Raw genomic sequence first — 21,277 nt, 5'->3', positions numbered from 1 at the left:
CTATGAAACTAAAGCTCCATTACTTTATATGGAAAAAGGAAATAAAAAGCTTGCAGCCCACAGTTTAAGAGAAACCAATTCATGTAAATGAAAGATTTCATTGCCAGAAAACCTTCAAGCACCCCGGAATCCAATGGTCTGATTAATCCATTATGAAGAGGACTCCATTCCCGAGACTCAGACCCGAGACCTCTGTTTAAGGGTGAAAGAACCTTTACCGTGCCACCACGCCCTTCCGTGGTCACAAAACACTTAAGAGTAAAACACTTAAAGAGTATAGAATTTAATTATGCACAGAAAAGAGAAAGAAAGAAAAAACAAAAAAAAACAAAAAACTCTAAGGAATTCCTAATAAGTTATAATAAACTTTCTGTAGGATGACTGGTGAATAAGAAAAGTACAACAGAAGTTGTCAATTCCCAAGGAAAGAACAGAAACAAAGCAAAAGGAAGATTAGCCATAAGAACACCAATTTAAGTAAATCCACAGTTTTTAACATTCCTTATGTAATTAGCACCAAAACAAACATATAGTATACACTAGGTGGGTTGAGAACCATAAGGTATCACGTTCAAATTCCAACAGAGGCAAAAACACCAGTTGATTTATTCCAATCTCTTCCTTTTTGTCCAAGCCTTGATGGACAGAGTTGCTCGATACTTGTGCTGGTAGGAGGTAGGTACCCCTGGAATTAGTCAAGGTGTGGGCAAGCAGACCAGACATCACGATTATTTAAAACACATATAATATTATGTAACAGAGTGGTAAAAAAGGAGCATTACCTTCAACACAACCAAGTTTTGGACTCTTGAAACAAATCTCAGAGCGCAAGAACTGAAGCAAAGTTGTAGAAGTATCAACACGTGGCAACTCAAATCTCTCTCCATTAACTGCAAAAACCAAACTCCCCTTTTTCTGTCTTTCCTCCATTAATATAATAGCCCCTTAAATCAAGATTCTTGGCTAGCTGAAACACACAAGCAGTTAATTTGACCCAAGACCCTTTACCAAAATCTTATCTTTTCTACTTTTTTCCTACTTTCTCAGTTGAAAAATATCAGAAGTGAAAGAAAAGGCAAGAATCTCGAATTGAATTGACACAGATCCTTTATCAAAAATCTTGTCTTCTTTTACCTTCTATGCTGAAATATATCAAAAGTGAAACAAAAAGCAATTATCTTGAATTGAATTGGTTGTCCAAATACTTGCTATTTAACAAAAGCTTCTTAAATCAAGATTCTTGGCTAGCTGAACACTGAAGCAGTTAAATTTGCGACAGAGCCTTTATCAAGAATCTTACCTTTTTTTAACTTTCTAAGCTGAAATATATCAGAAGTGAAACAAAAAGCAAGAATCTTGAACTGAATTGGGTGTCCACATACTTACTTTGTAACACAAAAGCTTCTTAAATCAAGATTCTTGGCTAGCTGAAACACTGAGGCAGTTAACTTGACACAGACCCTATATCAAAAATCTTGTCTTTTTCTACTTTCTCAAGCTGAATATATCAGAAGTAGAAGAAAAAGCAAGAACCCTGAATTGAAATGGATGTCAAAATACTTACTTTTAACACAAAAGCTTTATGTCAATACTTTTAACACAAAAGCTTTATATCACTGCTTTTAACACAAAAGCTTTTTGTCACATATGAAAATTGTGATCAACCTCTTTACACTTGCAATTTTGTTTATGCTCCATCCTTCCCGGCATGATTGTTTTTAATGCATTTATTATTTGCCGGCGTTTGTCAACATAATCATTGGCCAGGCGGACGGCAAACCTTGGTTAGCGCCGGCAGCCAGCAGCGGTGCTACTTGATTCTCTACCAAGATCGTTGAGGCTATGATACCAATATAAAGAAAAAAAATTATTCAGAATTTCTCACTGAATCTCTAAACGATCTCTACAATTCTCCTCTACTTCTCTACTGTATGAAAATAGCTAATAACGTCTCCATTTATAATTAGTATGAAACTACTTCGACTAGAAACTGAAAAACCTATTCCTATATAATTTTGACTACAAATCCCACTTAGATATGCATTAAACAAACTAACAAATATAGTCCACCTCTATTGAGGTCCATCTCATTCCAAACTTCTCTCATAGAGTTTGACTAAATCTTGAACTTCTACACAAACATATAAATCGCATTTTGCTCCATTTGTTCTTTTCGCTATGTCCCCTGTGACCATTATCTCTATTTTCTACAAATCCATATTGTTTTAAAGCGAAGAAAATTATTCGGGGGGGGGGGGGGGGGGGGTGCGTGCTTAACGAAAAACCTACCCTTTAGCAATGTTATTTAAATCAATGAAAAAGACCAAGGGACACCATTATTTAGTATAAATAAGGCCATAAAGATTCCCATTAGAAAGAATGAAAACATGTGTAAGATAGGTACACTATATGATTTATTGCAACATAAAATGAAGAAAAACAAAAGATAATTACACGACAATCTCATTGTTATTGTAGACATGGGAATTCCTTATTTCATCTTCATATGCCATAACAGAATGGTGGACACATGCTTCCTAGTACCGGCTGGTATAAAACCATCACGACCCAAATATCAAACTCTTAAAGAGGGTATTACAACTTCATAATATTTCAACAATGACACATTTAAACAGGTATAATATAATTTGGTCTAGACGAAAATATAAAGAATAAAAAGAAAAGTATGGTGAAGCAAGAAATATGCCAACAGCGAATAAGAAAGAAGAGAAATATGTGAACATAGTGAGCAATGAAAGATATAGGTGCCAAAGACATTCAAAATAAGGACAGAAAGAAGACCAATGGTGCTATGTATTTTCTTTTAGATCTAAGAGACACCCTCGTGGAAATGTCTCCAAAGCAGTGATCCATGGCATATGGATTGAAAGGAATACTAGGATTTTTCAGCACAGAGCTACAACTAAGGAGCAAATGCTTCATCAGCTGAAGCTTGCTATTTGGACTAGAGTAAGATCTAGTAATAGGCTGTTTGGATACATTAGTACTCTCTAGGCATATTTGTATTGTTTGGTTTATATGTTCCGAGGCTTCATGTTTTCTAGGTACATAGGTAGAAAATGAGAAGGGGCTGAGTTGGTTGTTCTCCCCTGGTTTGAAATTCTCACTTGGTGATTAATAAAGTTCTCTTTTAATTGCCCCCACAAAAACAAAACAAAAAAAGCCAAGAGTGTCTAAGGGGTAAGTTGCAAAGTAGCCAACATTAAGGGGGTTATAGACAATTTCAAGAAAAGCAGTGTGCTCTAGTTTAAAAAGATAAAGATTACACTGACAGAACTTGTAGAACACATTCACTAGAGGAGAAGACGAACCAGTGCTATGAGGCAGAGAAGCATGATATCTGATCTAGGATCTTACCAGTTGATTCAATTGCCTGTACTGGAATAGCTCAAAATCAGAGGGGAAAAATGCTAACCTGCACGAGTAAACCATCAGAAGCAAGCTAACTAAACATTTTAATTTAATTTTGAGCAATGGAGGAGCTCAGTAATAGTTAATAACAGCAACAGAAGGTAGGTGCTGCAGAGGAGTCTCCTGAAAATGATATTGTAATCAGTACCAGTGTCTACAACATGAACAGCGCAATTATTACTGAAGATAAGACATAATAGATATTAGAAGACCTCATCCCTCTTTCAAACTTCAAATATAATTGTACCTTCTGAAAAATCATGGACATCCAGTGTCACTTCCATGGATCAAACATTATCAGAGAAACTGAACGCCCAAGTGTCCTGTCAATATTCTACAAATGTGGCATAAAAGGAGGGGAGAGATATGAGATCTATGTAGATATTCAAGTTAGGAGTGCTTTCAAGGTGAGAAGTGGAAAATACAAACAAGTAAAACATCATTACATAACCATCAATTACTTAGTTGTTAAGCAAGTGCAGACTCTGTTAAAGAAAACAGCTCAATAAACATCCATCAGGATGTACCTCAAAACAAACCAGCAAAACATGACAGGGATAAGATGTTGGGGGGGGGGGGGGGGGGGGGGGAGGTGCAAGAACCTACACATATAACACCCGAAGGTATTATTATCTACTCGTCATTCAATCCTATCCACATCCAACACCTAGTATTGGTTCACCAGCAAGCTTATGTACTCAACTAAACCAACAATATCTTTTTTCACCAAAAAGAAAAATAAGTCGAGACACAAAGTAATAGTCCATCAGTCTCTCCTTGTTGACACTAGCAAGGACCTTTTGAAACAAAAGTAGTGTATAATATTATGCATCAAACACAAACAACTAAAAATTAAAAAAAAAAAAAAAAAAAACCACAACAAATCATGTCAATTAGTCAAAACAAAATAAAAAATGTAACCATTAGAAGCCATTAATCCGAAAAAGGGTAAATCTTTTGAGTACAAAAAAATTGTGTCGTATAAATTGGAAAAGAAAGTACAAACATTTCACTAAATAAAGAGTCAACAGATACCAGATTCTTGTTCAGGGAATTGCCTAAGCAGCATTGAAGCTGTTGGACAAATGTGTAGGGATTTAGTAGCTCAGTTGATTGGCTACCTGAACTTTCACCTTATTGGTGAGGGTTCAAATCCCCACGTTGTAATCCCCTCCCCCATTTCAGCACGCCCCACCTACAACCCCAGTGTCGTGGGTTCAAGTCACCAAAGGAGCAATAGCTCCAACAAAGGGGGATCAAAAAAAAAAAAAAAAAATTGGACAGCCAGCTGTGTAAGATTAATGCATGGAGACAGATTTGAAGAATCATGAGACAAAGAGTTCAAACTTAACAAGGCCAAACAGGTAAGTAATACAGAACCTAAAGCTGTCATAATTCAAAATCAAGGAAATTTAACCGAGAAACTGAAAATTCTTCATTCAAAGACAGCTGTCCACATTACATGTTAGTAAAGTTCAACAAAAAGAGGATTACAAGCTATTAATAATTTTTAAAAAAAAGGACAAATCTTTTGAAACTCATTAAAAAAAAATAAAAAAAAATAAAAAAAAAATAAGTGTCATACAGATTGCAAAAGTACAAACATTTCACTAAATAGAGAGTCAACAGACACCAGATTGTTGAGCAGGGAATCACCAAAGAGACATTGCAAATATCAAGCAACAAATCGAGATTGAACAGCCAACTCTGTAAGCATTATGCATAGAGACAGCTTCAAGGAATCATCAGACAAACAGTTGAAACTAAACAAGGCAAAACAGGTAAGTAATACCAAACATAAAGCAACATAATTCAAAATCAAACAAATTTAACAGAGAAGCTGAAAATTCTTCATTCATTGAATAGCTGTCCGTTACATTCCACAAATTTCAACAGAAACCCAATTGGACATTTTTACATCTCCATATCCAAACCCTAAAATTGATTAAGAGCAACAAAAATTGATGGACAAATGTGAATTCTCTCCATCAATCAACAAATCAAGATTGAACAGGAAGCTGATGAGCATATTAATAATGCATAGAGACGGCTTTGGAAATTCAAAAGACAAAAAGTTTAGACTTAAAGCATTATAAGTCAAAATCAAGCAACTTTAACAGATAAAATTGAAAATTCTTCATTCGAGGAATAGTTGTCCATTACATTCCATAAAGTCCAGTACAAACCCTAATCAAAAAACCATAGATAAAACCATGAAAACACAACCTTAAATTTGATTAATAGCTAGCAACAGAACTTAAAGCATCATAATTCATAAAGAAATTTAACAGATGAAATTGAAAATCCTTCATTTGCACAACTTAAAGCATCATAATTCAAAATCAAACAATTTAAACCAAGAACATTGAAAATTCTTCATTCACTCAAATAGCTGTCCACATTACATGCCATTAACTTCAATAGAAACCTTAATTAGACTTTTTTTTAAATAAAAAAATTAAAAAAAAAAAAAAACAACAAACCCTAATCAAAAACCAGAGACAAAACACAACCCTAAAATTGATTTAATAGCTACTGAATTTGGCAACAGAGGTAATTGATAAATTATAATAATTCAAAATCAAGCAAATTTAACATTGAAACTGAAAATCCCTCATTCAACAAATAGCTATCCATTACATTGCATAAATTCCAAACAGAAACCCTAAGAGGGCATATTTTTCACATCTACAAACCCTAACCCTAGCCCTAAATCAACTTTGCAAGACAGCAGATAACAAATACAAAACATAAAGGATCATAATTTAAAATCAATCAAATTTAACGTAGAAACTGAAAATTCTTCATTGACTGAATAGTTGTCCATTACATTGCCATAAATTTCAAACATAAACCCTAAACAGGACATTTCTTTTCTTTTTTTACATCAAGAAACCCTAACCCTAGCCCTAAAAATCGAATTTAAGAGCTAGTAAACTTAGTAACAGCCTTAGTACCCTCAGAAACAGCATGTTTAGCCAATTCACCAGGAAGCACCAACCTCACAGCAGTCTGAATTTCCCTAGAAGTAATAGTCGGTTTCTTATTATACCTAGCCAATCTAGAAGATTCCTGAGCAAGCTTCTCGAAAATATCATTAATAAAACTGTTCATTATACCCATAGCCTTGCTAGATATACCAATGTCTGGGTGCACTTGCTTCAGAACCTTGAAGATGTAGATCTTGTAGGTTTCAACGCTCTTCTTTGACCTCTTCTTCTTCTTGTCGGCTCCAGCGCCTCCGGCCTCCTTTGGAAGCTTCTTCCCGGCTTTCGGCTTCTTCTCGGCTGGCGCCTTCTCGGAAGCTGGCTTCTTCTCGGCTGGTTTCTTCTCTGCTGCCTTTGGTGCCATCGTTTACAAATCTAGAGAGAGAAATGGAAATACTTTGCTTTGTTGTGAATGTGAATTTGGTGAGGAGATATGAGGGTAGGGGTTTTCTTATATAGTGGTTTAGGGGAGAGCTGTTATTGGTTGGATAAGAGTGACGCGGATCGTGGATTGTAGCCGTTGATTTTGATAATTAATCGACGGTGTTGGGGACTTAAAAGGTGAAGTGTCGTGAGGATTGAGGAAGGGATTTGAAATTTTGAAATGTGGTCCGCCTTCATCTTCATTTGGCGGTAATTTGAAAGTGAAAGTCGTGTTTAGGAGGGTTCGTTGTTCAATTTTATTCATTAGAAAAAGACAATCAAATCAACTACTCCACTTTTTATTTATTTGGTCTATCGTTTTAGGGCCTGTTTGGAAAGCCACCCAGGTAATTCGAATTGGTGTAATTATACAGTTTGGCCTGTTTATTTGATCAGGTAATACACAGTTAGGTGGGAATTGGGGTAATTGAGAGGGTGTAATTACACTCTCTAATTCTCAAGGGGGGCTGAGAATTGGGTGTAATTACAGGGTTACTTTTTAATTTATTTCTTTTTTATTTTATTTTAATTTCTTTTCTTTTTTAATTTATTTTTTATTTCTATTACTTATTTTCTTTTTATTTTATTTTAATTCCTTTTCTTTTCTAATTTACTTTTTTATTTCTATTATTTAATTTCTTTTTTATTTTTACTTTTTAATTATTTTATTTTTCAATAGTATTTATATTTCATTTCCTTTCTTCTCATTCTCAACCTTTACTTCTTGTGGTTCCATGTAATTGCTCGTATTTTTTTAGTTTTTTATTTTATTCATTTAGCATAACCGTGTTAATATTCTAATTTTTGAAACTACATCTCTTAATATTAGAAAGAATGAGTCATTAACAAACTTGACATATAATGAGTGACGTTATTAAAGTAGAATTTCGTTGTGAATGAGGTTATAGACTAATATTTTCCCTTTCTTTTGAATTATAGGAGTATTTAATTATGTTACGTTGGAATTTGACATAAGAGTATTATGTTAAAAAAAAAAATCTTTTGGATTTTGAATTTAGGTTATATTTTCGATTTAAAAAATATTTGCTTTAGTACTATTGACTTGTTATTTCACATTGCATGTTGTATATTTTTCACTTACAGTTGATAGAATTATTGTCAAACGTTTGAATAATGCTATGGCATTATATTTATAAATATTCTTTTTTTGTCAAACATCCAATCCCATGATGTTCTCACAAAAAAAGGAATGTTTTTTTAAGTTTTATAATCAATTAAAATATTATTAATGTGAAATTATATATCAATTATTTTTTACAATATTAGTTACAAATATATGATTATTAATTAACATATTTTCAAGAAACAATGTGTTATTAAATAACTAATTTAATATCATTTATATATGCACATATGTTTTAAATATTAATTTTAATTTTTTTATAATTAAATTTATTTTTAAATTAAACTAAATATGTAATTACACATGTGCAACCAAACAACACGCTTGTAATTACATTGTAATTATATTATGACAAACAAACAGGTCGTTATAATTACAATATTGTGTAATTAATAGACTGTGTAATTACTAGGGTAGTAATTATACCAATTCCAATTACCGTGTGGCTTTCCAAACAGGCTCTTAATGAATTAATTAATTGAATAAACACTCATGTAATTTGAATCAATTTAAATATATTTATTTATTTTAAAATCAAACACTTATACCCTTATAATATAAAAATTGTTTCTTGTACTTCGATTATTTTATGTGGTAGCTACTGCTCTTTTTTCAAACTGTTTTATCATGGCTTTTCCGCTTTCGTTAGTTTCATTTTCATACTGCTTTAAACTGCTTGTCCTTATCTGACCTTTTTTTACCATGTTTTCTCTTGAGCCAAGGGTCTTTCGGAAACAACATCCTTATCTTTCGAGGTAGGGGTAAAGTCTGCGTACACTTTACCCTTCCCAAACCTCATATTGTGGGATTTCACCGGGTATGTTGTTGTTGTTGTGTATACACTTATACTATCAAATTCTACACTTACATCCCCTTGAGATATATTTGTAACTAAACTAGATGGGTGATGTTCGTGCATAACACGGGCCTGATAAGTTATCTACCATCAATTGCAGTGGTGACATGAAACACAATGCTTCCTATTGAAATTAAAATGAACAATCATGATCAAAAGAATTTCCATACAACAAGGACAGAATCTATCTAGCTGTTTTCTTTACAAATATCTGCAACAAAAAAAAAAAGGACATATGGACGATGCCTCTGCAACAACCAATCTAGAGCCTCTATTATTTCATATTTGTCACCATGCTTCTTGTTGTCGCAAGCCCATAGCATTATCTAAATTATGTTATTACACAGCCTCGTCGCATACCTTGTCCAACTCAGAATTGTCTAGGAGCCCATTTGGATTAGCTGAAAAAAAAGTAGCTTTTAAGCATAAGTGCTTAAAGTATTTTTTAAGTGTTGAAAGTTATTTTATAAATGAGCAGTTACATGTTTGGATAAAAGTATTGAAGCTAAAAATAAGTTGTTGATGTGTTTGGTACATAAGTGTTGTTAAGCACTTTTTTCTGTCAAAATGACTGAAATACCCTTAAAGCTGTTAACACTATAAAAAAGTTGATTACTAAAAGATTTTTAATTCTAAATTGATTCAAATTGTAATTAATTTATATTTTAATTCAATTTCAATATAAACTGATTATTTAAGGTAATTTTATAAATATATGTTACTTTTAATTTTAACAATAATTTGGATAAAGGTTGAACCATAATATAAAGTTTTAGGGATAAAATTAATCACAACGACAGAAGGCCGACAGTTCAATAGTCAAGATTAATGCTAGAAAATATGCAAATGCTAAAAAGTGGTGAAAAACCTCAAGTATGATAAGAAAAATTAGGTGTTCACACTGAAAAGAAACTACCACAACCATATTCTCAATGTCCAAAGTATTAAATTTACATAGCTTCAAGTTAGGTGTTCACACTGGAAAGTGCTAATATGGCCGAATTCTCAATGTCCAAATTAGGTGTTCACACTGGAAAGTGTTGATACAGCAAAAGCTATAAATACAAAAAGTGGAAAATATTCATATAATACAAGCATCAAGCATTAGAAATTTCACTAGCAATCATATCACGAAACCTATCCAATAGACATCACTTTGTTCTCCCACGCTTTCGACATCTACATTATTAGCTCTTGAAGTTGTGCCAACATTAGAATCAATTGATGGAATATATATTTCATTCTCAGTTGTTTGGAATGCATCATCCACATTGCATTTCTTTCTAATATAATTGTGAATGGCCATATTAGCAAGCACGATGTCCCTTTGAGTGTCAATGTGATAGTAAGGCATGTCTCGCAAAATAGATCATCTTGCTTTCCAAACGCCAAAGGTGCGCTCTACTATATTCCTACAAGAAGAATACAAATAGTTAATTTTTTCAATGCGTCCTCTTGGCTCTCGCACTTGTCGTGCTGCACCCCGGCGAAATTCAGCTAGGTGATATCTCACGTTATCTCCTCTGTATGGAGCCATGTATCCATTCATGTGCGAATATCCTACATCAAATAGATAATATTTGTTTCCGCGTGGATGTGGAAAGTTGAACTCTCGTCTACAAAGGGTCTCACCAAATATACGACTATCGTGAGCTGCTCCTTCCCACCCAGCCCTTGCAAATGTAAAACACATATTAAAATCTACAACAACTAGAATGTTCTGAGTCGAATAATCTATACGTCCAATATATGGTGTATCTTGACCTTGCGGTACTCTAGTTTTAACATGTGTGCCATCAGTAGCTCCAATACAATCCTACAAGTATATAAATATATAAAATTAACTTTACTAAGTAATAATGAGAGAATAAGTAAACATGAGCTTTTTTTTACTGGAACTGGTTTTGTACTCCTACATTATCAATTCATTAGACATAAAAGAATTGTTAGAATCTTTAGCTATTTTTATGCAGAATTTGGTTATATCATGGTTTCAGTAGCAAGCAATTATGTCCGGCGCCATCATAGCATGATTTGTATCTATCTTTTGTTACTTCTCGCCTAAGTCATTCACTTGGTCAGAACACTCAGAACCCTTTGAATTGATACACTTCTACCATAAAATTTCTTTTATTGAGAAGCACCGAAGAAAGATGCATTCTTGGATATCTCAAAGTATTATGCAAAAAGTATAATTTTATAGTGCTGGTTACTTAATTTAAGTATTATGCTATAAAAAACCGGCTACTTAATTTAATGAAAGGGAGATATCTTTCGTTACATGGCTTGTGAGCTCCTGCACCATCATTATAATTTGGATGTGGACTAATGATATCTCTTGCACGCTTACAAATGGCCTTTAAAACACTATGAAAGTGTCTATGAACCGTCTCTCCAGATGTTGAAAGATATCTTGTATCATTCAATTTCCACCTCTATGTGCACAAGTCATCAAGAACATGACTAAAATTTCATGTATAGACATTCCACGCGTGGGTTTAAGCCCATATTTTTCAGTTAAGTCACTGGATAGATCAATAAACACCGCCTTCTTCAATCGAAAATTTTCATAACAACGAGTCTCGTTTTCTCGTAATATCTCTTGAATAATACATTTCTAGAGCGCTTTGATGTACGACAAGGTTCTTTGAATATGTATTTTGCATAATACATCAAAATATTTTCACCTGTTATTTGACACAAAGCCATTTGTTCCTTCTCATCTTGCTCTCTCGGAATTTCTTCTATTTCTTGATCTTCGTCATCTAACATATCACTTAGATGAGGAGATACCACATCGCTAATATCCCAACTCTCCATTTAACTGAAAACGAAAATGACTCAAATCAGTAAAGAATGGAAGTTCTCTTATGTATGCATCAAAAGCGGGCGAAGGAGGCATTTTGGTTTTTACAAGTGCATACTTTACAGTATAGCTTCTATAATTTCTTTAATGTTCCTCTTTTGAGAAGCACTATAAAGGAAAGTCCAATATACATTATAGCAACAAGAACATAAAAGAATGTAATAAGGCATCTGAGCACAAGTTAATCAAATCCATGAAGTGATTATGCGGCACTCGCTAATAGTCAAACAGAATACACCAGCATACACCTGCAGATCCATTAAAGTCAACACAACGTCCCACATGACTAATCCATTAAAGTCAACACAACAACAATACCAATACATAAAGTTCACATATACAACCATAAGGTTTAGGGATAGAACCACAACGTCTAAATAAAAAGCAATAAATAAAGTTTACACGTACAACCATAATGTGCGAACATGAAACACTAAACATATTTAACCACATCAACACATTCTTCACATTTTCTTAAGGTGTAGCTCATAGTTATACTCCAACCAAGACTTCCGAGCTTCATCAGTAGCCATCTTAAGAAACAGTTGACGTACGTCTTTCTTAAGAAACATGTTGCAAGTATAGTTATACATTCCACTCCTTTCAGGAATATCAGGAAAAGTTGCCAACACGTTCATACACTTATCGATGATGGAATCATCTACTGAAGGAGATGTAGCAGTGCTTTTGCTAGACATATACATTAGAGAGTGTATTTCCTCTCTTATTGATGTTGCACCAGATTTTGTCTTACTTTTTTGTTACTTGACTGCTAGTGCCAATACCATCAATTGAAGTTCGTCTTTTTGGTGACGGCTTAGAAAACATAACACGTTCCACATTCTATAGATCATCACTTTCATCACTCCCTTCATCATTAGGATTAATAAAGTGTTCTTCATATCCATCAATATCATTTATTCCTTCTTCGTCGAGATCTACTCCAATGCCAAACCTTTGTTCTTGATTCGCTGCACGTGCTCTTTCTCCTGTTGCAACAATATCAGAAAACAACGCGTCATAGCGAAATCATTATAGCGAAAGATCTATTTTCCTAAACCTTTTGTATCAATCATCCTCCTGTAACAAAAAATTCAAAACTACTAAAGCAAACCAAGAAATTTAGCAATGAAAGAAATAAGAAAGACATATAGAACAATGTGAGAGACGTACCTTAATTTTTCGCTCCCACCAATCATCATCTGCCATAACTGTATTTTTCGTGGTATCCCATCCTAAACATGTCTCCCCTCTTATCAACTTCTTAAAAAGAGTCCAATCTTTTTTCATGTTATCCCAATGATTTTTCATTTATTTTTTATCATAGTGTCTTCCTTTTCTTTATTGAACTCTTCAACAACATTTCTCCATCCATCTTTATTTAAATGAGTGTGTGGTCTATTTCCTTTTCTAATCTCTATTTCACACAACTTTATAAATTTAATTTTGGCATCATCATCCCACTTAGCATTACTTCATCCCAAACTAGTTTCCGACATGATTGAATATAAATAATCTGAAGAAAGGAGAAATAAATGTTCATGAACTCTCATGAAAGCGGAGGAGACAATCAACCATGCTTGTTACTAGTGGTGGTTGAAAAGAAAAACAAATCTTTTTCAATCCCAGAAACAAAAATGGAACCTAGATTGTAACTAGCAAAGGAAAATCAAACAAGTTTGAAGAATTTAGTGTTAACAGTTAGCACAATAAGAACGTAAAACTACTATGGACCAACAAGTCACACAAATCCAATCAAAATGATCACACAAACAAAAGGTACATAATTTTTACTTGGAACTAAATGATTTCTTCACTTTACAACTATAACGCTGATAACGTTCAAATCCACTCCTCAAAGAGAAAGTGTACACAGTCGTATGCAATATAATTTACCCAACTATGAGTCGGGATCGATCCCACAGGGAACAATATACTAGGCGATTTAAACAAGTAAGGCATTATCACTTTCTACGTTAAGCCAAACACTTGATAATATTTTGATTTTAAGAAAATTATAACTAATGCGAAAATATAAACTAATCTAGAAAGCAAGTAAAATGATCAATGGCCACAAGCATGGATAATAGGAGATTACACTCAAGTAACGATCTAACGTATTTTACAATTTTACAACTAAGAACGAGGTTATGTTAATAGATAATGATTTCTAAATTTCATTGAAAGTTTCTCAACCAAATCAATGAATTTCACTTTAAGCTTTCTCAAGCCTTAAAGTGTGATATTAGGCACAATCAATATAATCCCAAGTTAACTATCCTATCTCTAGCTCAAGTTATTAGATGGATTTAACGACTCAAATCCTTGTTATCTAACTCTTTTCCTAACTTTCACTTTCTTTCTCAAGCAAAGTAAAAGTACTTAGGCACAAATAATGTTTGCAACCATTAAGAGACATTTAAGCATGAAGAGTTGATAGAAAAACATTAACTCACTTCATTAGAAATAAAAATTGTTCAATACATAAGCAAAACAAGAGATTTAATTCAACACTTGATAATGGATATTCTCAAAAACAAGATGCAAGTGAGAGAATAAAATAAAACACACTTAAATAGTCAATACATAACAAGGAATTGAAGAAATGATTAAGAGTTTTATCATTCAAGAGCTCCAATCTTCTCCTCCAATGGTGTGGTTGATGATGAACCCTAGCTCCAAGCTTGAAATGTGGCCAAAGATAATGATATTTTCTCCCAAGTCATCCTCTTATAGCTCCCAATATTCCCACATTAAAATATGACCAAAACAGCCAATATTTTCGGATTTGCAAATCTGTCCCGTTTTTGCAAAACTGTCCAGTTTTGACAGTTTTGCAAAACTGTCCAATTTGGCCTCTTTTTGACTTAATTTTCACTTGGTTTCTTTCGATCACTTCTAAATCACATAAAACCTGTAAAATAGATATAAACGATATTAAATGCACTATTTTATCAAATCAAATATTGCAAAAGTCTAAGCTTAAAAAAGAAATAAGTTGGTAAAATACCAACTTATCACACGCCCCAAACCATGGCCTGAGCATAGCACGGTACTCGGTGCCTGAATGCATGTGGCCGAGCGAACCACATGACTTTCTGAATCAATCATAGGGCATGAACTGGTGTGGAATACAATATAAACATGCATAGTTTGTGAAAAACATTCAATTCAATAATCATAAGTCCTAAAATAATAAGTATATATCATGAATGCGGAAATATGATAAGGTAGCCTACGAGGCTAAGTCAACTAACATCTGACATGACGTACTGACTAGTCTATGAAACCTTTGACATGAGTCTAACTGCTGAACTGTTTATCGGGACAAGGCCCCCGGCATACCTTAACTGGATAACTAACATAAAAGTAAAGTAAGGATAACACCCCGAATGGAATGGGGCTCACCAATAGCTGATACGAGCACAATCCTAACGAGCTGATCCGACGTCCTGTGAATTCGGATCGTGAAATGCAGGCTCTCGGGTAAATAAAAGGGGACGTCAGTACATTTGAATTGTACTGGTATGTAAGCAACTGAATGAAATAACATGGCACATGAAATAATAGAACTGAAACTGTAAGCTGAACAAAAACATGAGTATCATCTGACATAGGTATAATGTAACATCAGTACAACATTTTAAGTGAGAGAGCCTTAGTATAACCAACATATAACCACCACGTAAGTGTGTGGCGCCTGATCTCTGTCCGACCAGCTAAGTCATTTTGCACCTTTCCTGGGTACAAGACATGAACATGAACATGAATGGATTCAATAACCCGCAATGGGTAAACATGAAGGTATCGTCCTAACTAGGCGAAGGGACCCTTATCCTACGCTGGCATACGTAGTTTCAGGTAGGGGTGTCAATGGGACGGTTCGGTGGGTTATTTAAAAAAAATTATACCATCCCAATTCTTTGATTATTTTATTTTGTATAACCAAAATTAGACTTTTCGAGACCGTCCCATCATCTCAATTTTTCTTCGGTATCGGAACGGTTCGGTTATTTTAATTTTAAAGTGTGACCTAAGAATACACCACCATTAAAATATAACGACACAGACCTCCACAAACCTATTTGCAGTACACCATCAAATAAAGCTTCTATTTGTTTCTTATGAAATACTTAATGTAAAAGCTATTAAAAAAACTACACAAAGTAATTAAACTAAATTGTGTTATATCAAGTAGCAAGACAATAACGACGTGAATCCTCACTGATTGGCCAGGGAGAAGAATAACTTGCCAAAGACAATAATGTTGAATTGAGCCAAAACAAACATTAGCTTATAGGCCACAAAACCGCAGCTTGAATTTGATACATATACATCAAGCAACATAGTAGAGGAGACCAAGATGGAGGTAAACTTCGGTTAGTGCTAATTATAACCAAAAATGCCTACTTAAATCATCTAAATCTATGACCGTATGACTATGTATATGAGGTATCCTTTTGAAACTAAATCCAATCAACTAAAGGCCCAAAATTTAGTGGCCAAAATTCTTTTTTATATTTGAAACAGAACTTATAAAATATATTTTATATATTCAATTTAATATATAAAATATATTTCATAAATGTAAGGCTATTCAGTTCAGTTCGGGAATTTTTAGGCTTTTTGTATAAATTAAAAAGACCACCCTAATTGTTCGGGACGGTTATAAGCTTAAATAAAAATCCACGGTTTTATTGAAAAAACACTATAAATTGGTTCGGTATGGCTAGGTTCGGTTGGTTTTTCATATTTTTTTGACACCCCTAGTTTCAGGCTATCTGAGCCTTCTCGGTAATCTGTACAACTCCTAAAATATGAACATGGATATAATTGGCTTAGTAGCCCATGAAGTATATAAACATGATTCGTGACTGTATCATAACATGAAGATAGATAAATAATATAACTTGTATGAAAAAATGTAGAAGTTCATGAAAATAAACATAAAAGTTCATATCTTGCATTTAAAAACCCATGGAATGCAAAGTATAGGTTTTCATGGATTACGAAAAGATTCCCAATTAACAAGAATAGAATATTAAGAACTCAATAACGAATTATTAATACAACATGATATATCATGGTACTTTTACTTAGGGTTATCATGAACATGGATGGAAACCCTAGTGTTGATGAAATTTCGTATAATCATGGGAGAACGTGGCATGGGGAAGAACAACAATGTTCCCACAAGTAGATAGAAACCCTTAATAGCTATAAACAGTACAATCCAACAAATTATCTTACTTCTCTGACGAAGAACACCCAAACCCTAGATTTGAATCGTTGGAGAAGGATTACTGATTTTCGTAGCTACTGTTCATAGCTCAAAGGGAACTATTTCGGACCTCCAAATTCCACCGTTTAGATTTAAGAATTATATGTTATGAATACTCAGGGAAAATTTGGTCTCAATCCAACGGTTAGATTATCAGGAAACACCAATTTAATATGACTGGTGGGAGTGAAAGTCTACAGAAAATACTAACTCTTCGTGACTCTATATTTTATAGGGTGCCGGGGTGGATGAGTTTATTCTAGTGTTTAGAAACGATGTAATCTTGTAGAATCCAAAGGTTCTTGATTAAAATATTTACCTTGGAGGAAACCTTAGGAAACTAGATTGCCAAACCAAACTCTTGAAGGTTTCTTAATTTTTCTTGATTACAAGAATGAGTTTCTTGCGATTCTTGAAGGATTGGATTCCCTAGGTTCTTTAGGGATGGAGGTAGAGAGAATAAATAGTGTCTTAGGGTTTAGAATAGTGTTAGGGACATTTTTACTTCATAAAACAATAAAATAATGAGTCCCAATTCGAGTAGGAAAAGGCTAAAAAATGTAACCCAAAATTTGAATTTATAGGGTGCCGGGTGGATGAATTTATTCTAGTGTTTAGAAACGATGTAATCTTGTAGAATAAAAAGGTTCCCGGGCTAAAAGATTTACCTTAGAGGAAACCTTTGGAAACTAGATCGCCAAACCAAACTCTTGACGGTTTCTTAATTTTTCTTGCTTGCAAGAATGAGTTTCTTGTGATTCTTGAAGGATTGGAGTGCCTAGGTTCCTTAGGGATAGAGGTAGAGAGAGAATAAATAGTCTCTTAGGGTTTAGAATAGTGTTAGAGACATTTTTACTTCATAAAACAATAAAATAAGGAGTCCCAATTCGAGTAGGAAAAGGCTAAAAAATGTAACCCAAAATCTGAAAGTTCTGCTTCAAACAGTGTTAGTAAAACAGGTATAACTCTTAGCATAGAGCTCTATTTGAGCTGCAGAATATATCAAGAGAAAGGTATTTCAAATTGCTACAACTTTCATGTTTTGAGTTTTCTCAAATTTCTTGTAGAATTTTCCAAATACTCACTTTAAGTGAGGCCTTGTGCAAACTCACTTGAAAACATGGCCCGTAGAGTAACTTTGGACTATACTTTGCCCAAACAGTCTTTTTATAACTTGATTGGTTTTCGAAACACTTCCTGTATTCCTCATCTTGGTTCCATTATGTTCCCTTCATGAGGGTCATACCTTAGCCTGAAGGTACGAGGTGTTACAATATCTCCCCCTTGGGATCATTCGTCCTCGAATGATGGGTCATGGTTAGGAATGCGATTAACTCAAGAACGTAGGGACACGGCATAAATACATGAGCGTGAAGAAACGTGACATAGAACATGGGGACTGAAATGACATTATTACATGAAAACATCAACATGGGGACATGAGACATAAGTAGTGAATACATGAACGTGAATCATAAGACATGGATCATTTTTCCTCGAATGATGGTCGTGGCTAGAAGTGGGACTAACTTTGGAATTATATAGAAATTTTGACAGAGTTTCCTTTGTAGATAAAACTATCCTAACATTCCTCAAATACCTGTCAGCTAACCAGAGCACAACACAAACCTCAAAGGGCATCATAATACGCGTGACATGACATAACAGGGTAACTGAAACATGGACGTGGCTAACATGAATACTAAATTGACATGAATACTAACTATCATGAATTTCGGTCTAACATGAACACACAGATAAGAAAATGAGTGAATACGTGAATATTATACATAGTATTTGAGAAAGAATTCGTAGGCGTGAATGACATGAGTACCGGAACATGATCATGAACTTGACACGATTGCATAGACGTGAGAAACATAAACAGGGAACATGAATACTGGCCGACGTGGATACATGAGTGTTGAACTGACATGAGATTTGAATACGTGAAAATAATAGATATCATAACATAAGATCTGAATGTAAAAAATATGAACATTACAATAGGACATCTGAATGCTGAGCGGAGATCAGATCTAAACACTTAGAGACTTGATCATAGATGTTCGTATATCACCACGTTAGACATATGAGACAAGAGTATGACTTGGGCCTTGAATGAAGGCGCAACTCGATGCGAATATGGCAGACATGAGCCATAGAACATAAATAGGTTCCTAACATATAGCATAAAGCTCGAGCATAGGCATGACATGAATACGTCAAGTCGGAGTAGAATACTTCTGAAATAAGTACCACCGCGTACATGAAAGGAACTCTTTTTTAAATTGGAACGTACATTATTTCGAACCTTATCTTGTTCGCTCTGAAACTTAGATGCGAATACCTTAGATTATCTTGTTTTTCGTTCATCAACCCCATTATCGTGAGTGAATCATAAAGGATTAAGAGGAAAGGAATCATAGGTATGAATCATAAGAGACACCTTATTTTAGAGTATAGACGTGCCATGGGTATATTGAACATGAAGGACATATCATGGAACATGCGTAAATGGAAACGTGATTATTATGGCATAAAACGTGAATAACATGACATGGGGCATGGGGACATGACATTTGCATAGGTACATCGAAGTTACATATCCTGGTATTTGGTCATGAGTTCATGAGTATTGCAGTAAGAATAAGACATAAGTGTGACTTGCATCTAGTACGATTGTAGGCTTCACTCTTAGGTACTCAGGGGCATAGGGCGTAAATAAAGGATAAAGTTGACTCAAATTCAAACTGTTATGACCCAACTCATGGGATCTAGCGGGCACGCATACTAACCCACCTGGTGGGCGAGCCCTTCCCTTATTCAATGTCCAATTCAAACATAAGAAATTAAATAAAAGGATAAAGTTGACTCAAATCATAAATAACTAAACATGCGGAATACTAATACAAATCCCCAGAATCTGGTCTAAATAGTACAAGAGCTACTAACACATAAGTCTGGAAATACAAGTCTGAAATACTGAAATTGTCTTAGAATAGAAAATAAGACGAGTAATATGGAGGAGTCTCCGGGCAGCGGGATCCATCAAAAGCTCACCGTGGACACTATCTGAGCCTCGGGATCACTCACAAGGTGTCGTGGAGGAACCTGCTACAAACTCTATACTCAGAACAAAGAGTACAGCAAAGTAGTATCAGTACGAACACTATGTACCGGTAGACATCATAAGCCGACAATAATTAGATCAAATGTATATAAGAAAGAGATTGAAAGGTAGGCATGTGAGCAGTCAAGTCCAAATCACAACACAATCCAAGATCAGAACAACACACGTGATATACATGCCAAGCAGAATCAATGACATAGCTGAATGAAGTAAATGAATGCACATGCAATACAAAGAATGTACTGGCCAATTGTTTGTCTCTGTACACACATGCTACGAAAGGATATGCTCCACGTCCCGATAGTCATGACCCATGGGGACCTGAAAAGTCCATGTATCACTCACTCCGCACACAGCCCAGAGATGACTTCTACAACACCAGCCACTCCGCACACAGCCCAGAGATGGCTTCTATATCAAACCTGTCCACAATCTTGAATGTTCCTTTCTCACTTATTATCACTAGTATCAATCATAATCCGTATCAATGAATCATGTAAATGTGTATGAATGCTATGTTCGATGTCAACATCAAGTGTAAATCACAATCAAATCTCATTCATGCCTCTACATGAGCACACATCGCAATACCAATCCTAAATCAATGTTATTTCCTTTATCGATGATAAGTGACAAGATAAGTGAGAGATTGATGCATCACAAACACAACATAGAAAATGGTGAACATGCCCAACACCTTACACGTGGCAACAAGCCAAATCACGATAAACAAGGCGGCAAGCCCACAAAGTCAAACAACAATACCAACCTAAGAATATCCATCACAACTTCATACCCGAAGGCTTACATGCTCTCTCCATCAATCACTAACTTCTACATATTTTCGCTAATTGAAGTCTAATCGAAAGGTAAGCCGTAACCTACCTCGATACCAAGCTGGTGCCACGAACCGTCAAATATGAGTCTTGCCCTTTCGAAGAGCCTCCGAATACTTAAAGTATAGTCATTATCAAATCTAAGTTAGAAACGGGAATTATCGGTACCCATATTGCTATACATTCGTTTGAATCGAAAATCAACTATAGAAAAGAGGGAAATCGGACCCACAAGGGTCAAACGGGTATTACAAGAGTAGAATCGGTAACCCAACGTTATAGAAGTTCAATTATACTCTCTAATTGCTAATTAAGCTTA

At 34.6% G+C, this 21,277-nt stretch overlaps 1 protein-coding gene, 1 long non-coding RNA gene and 1 pseudogene across 2 annotated transcripts; all 3 read right to left on the bottom strand.

The window, feature by feature from the left end:
• Window positions 1–1,662: 1,662 nt before the first annotated feature.
• Window positions 1,663–5,372, bottom strand: LOC132054357 (uncharacterized). The gene is made up of 4 exons (XR_009414260.1): window positions 5,089–5,372; window positions 3,680–3,766; window positions 3,437–3,555; window positions 1,663–1,840 (listed from the first exon to the last, which is right to left on the bottom strand). It is a non-coding gene; the product is annotated as an uncharacterized LOC132054357 (long non-coding RNA).
• An 840-nt stretch (window positions 5,373–6,212) lies between these two features.
• Window positions 6,213–6,823, bottom strand: LOC132051518 (histone H2B.3-like). The gene has a single exon (XM_059442651.1). It carries the CDS (start codon window positions 6,781–6,783, stop codon window positions 6,355–6,357), a length of 429 nt encoding a protein of 142 aa, XP_059298634.1. The 5' UTR covers window positions 6,784–6,823; the 3' UTR covers window positions 6,213–6,354.
• A 5,162-nt stretch (window positions 6,824–11,985) lies between these two features.
• LOC132054356 (L10-interacting MYB domain-containing protein-like) lies at window positions 11,986–13,207 on the bottom strand (annotated as a pseudogene).
• Window positions 13,208–21,277: the final 8,070 nt, after the last annotated feature.

Source organism: Lycium ferocissimum, chromosome 4 (assembly GCF_029784015.1).
Source record: "Lycium ferocissimum isolate CSIRO_LF1 chromosome 4, AGI_CSIRO_Lferr_CH_V1, whole genome shotgun sequence".
NCBI lineage: Eukaryota > Viridiplantae > Streptophyta > Magnoliopsida > Solanales > Solanaceae > Lycium > Lycium ferocissimum.
The sequence above is the reverse complement of the archived record's forward strand: the minus strand, read 5'-3'. Positions and strand labels throughout refer to the sequence as shown.

Coding starts and splice junctions, on each gene's coding strand:
- LOC132051518 (XM_059442651.1), bottom strand. CDS start 6,783: ATGGCACCAAAGGCAGCAGAGAAGAAACCAGCCGAGAAGAAGCCAGCT.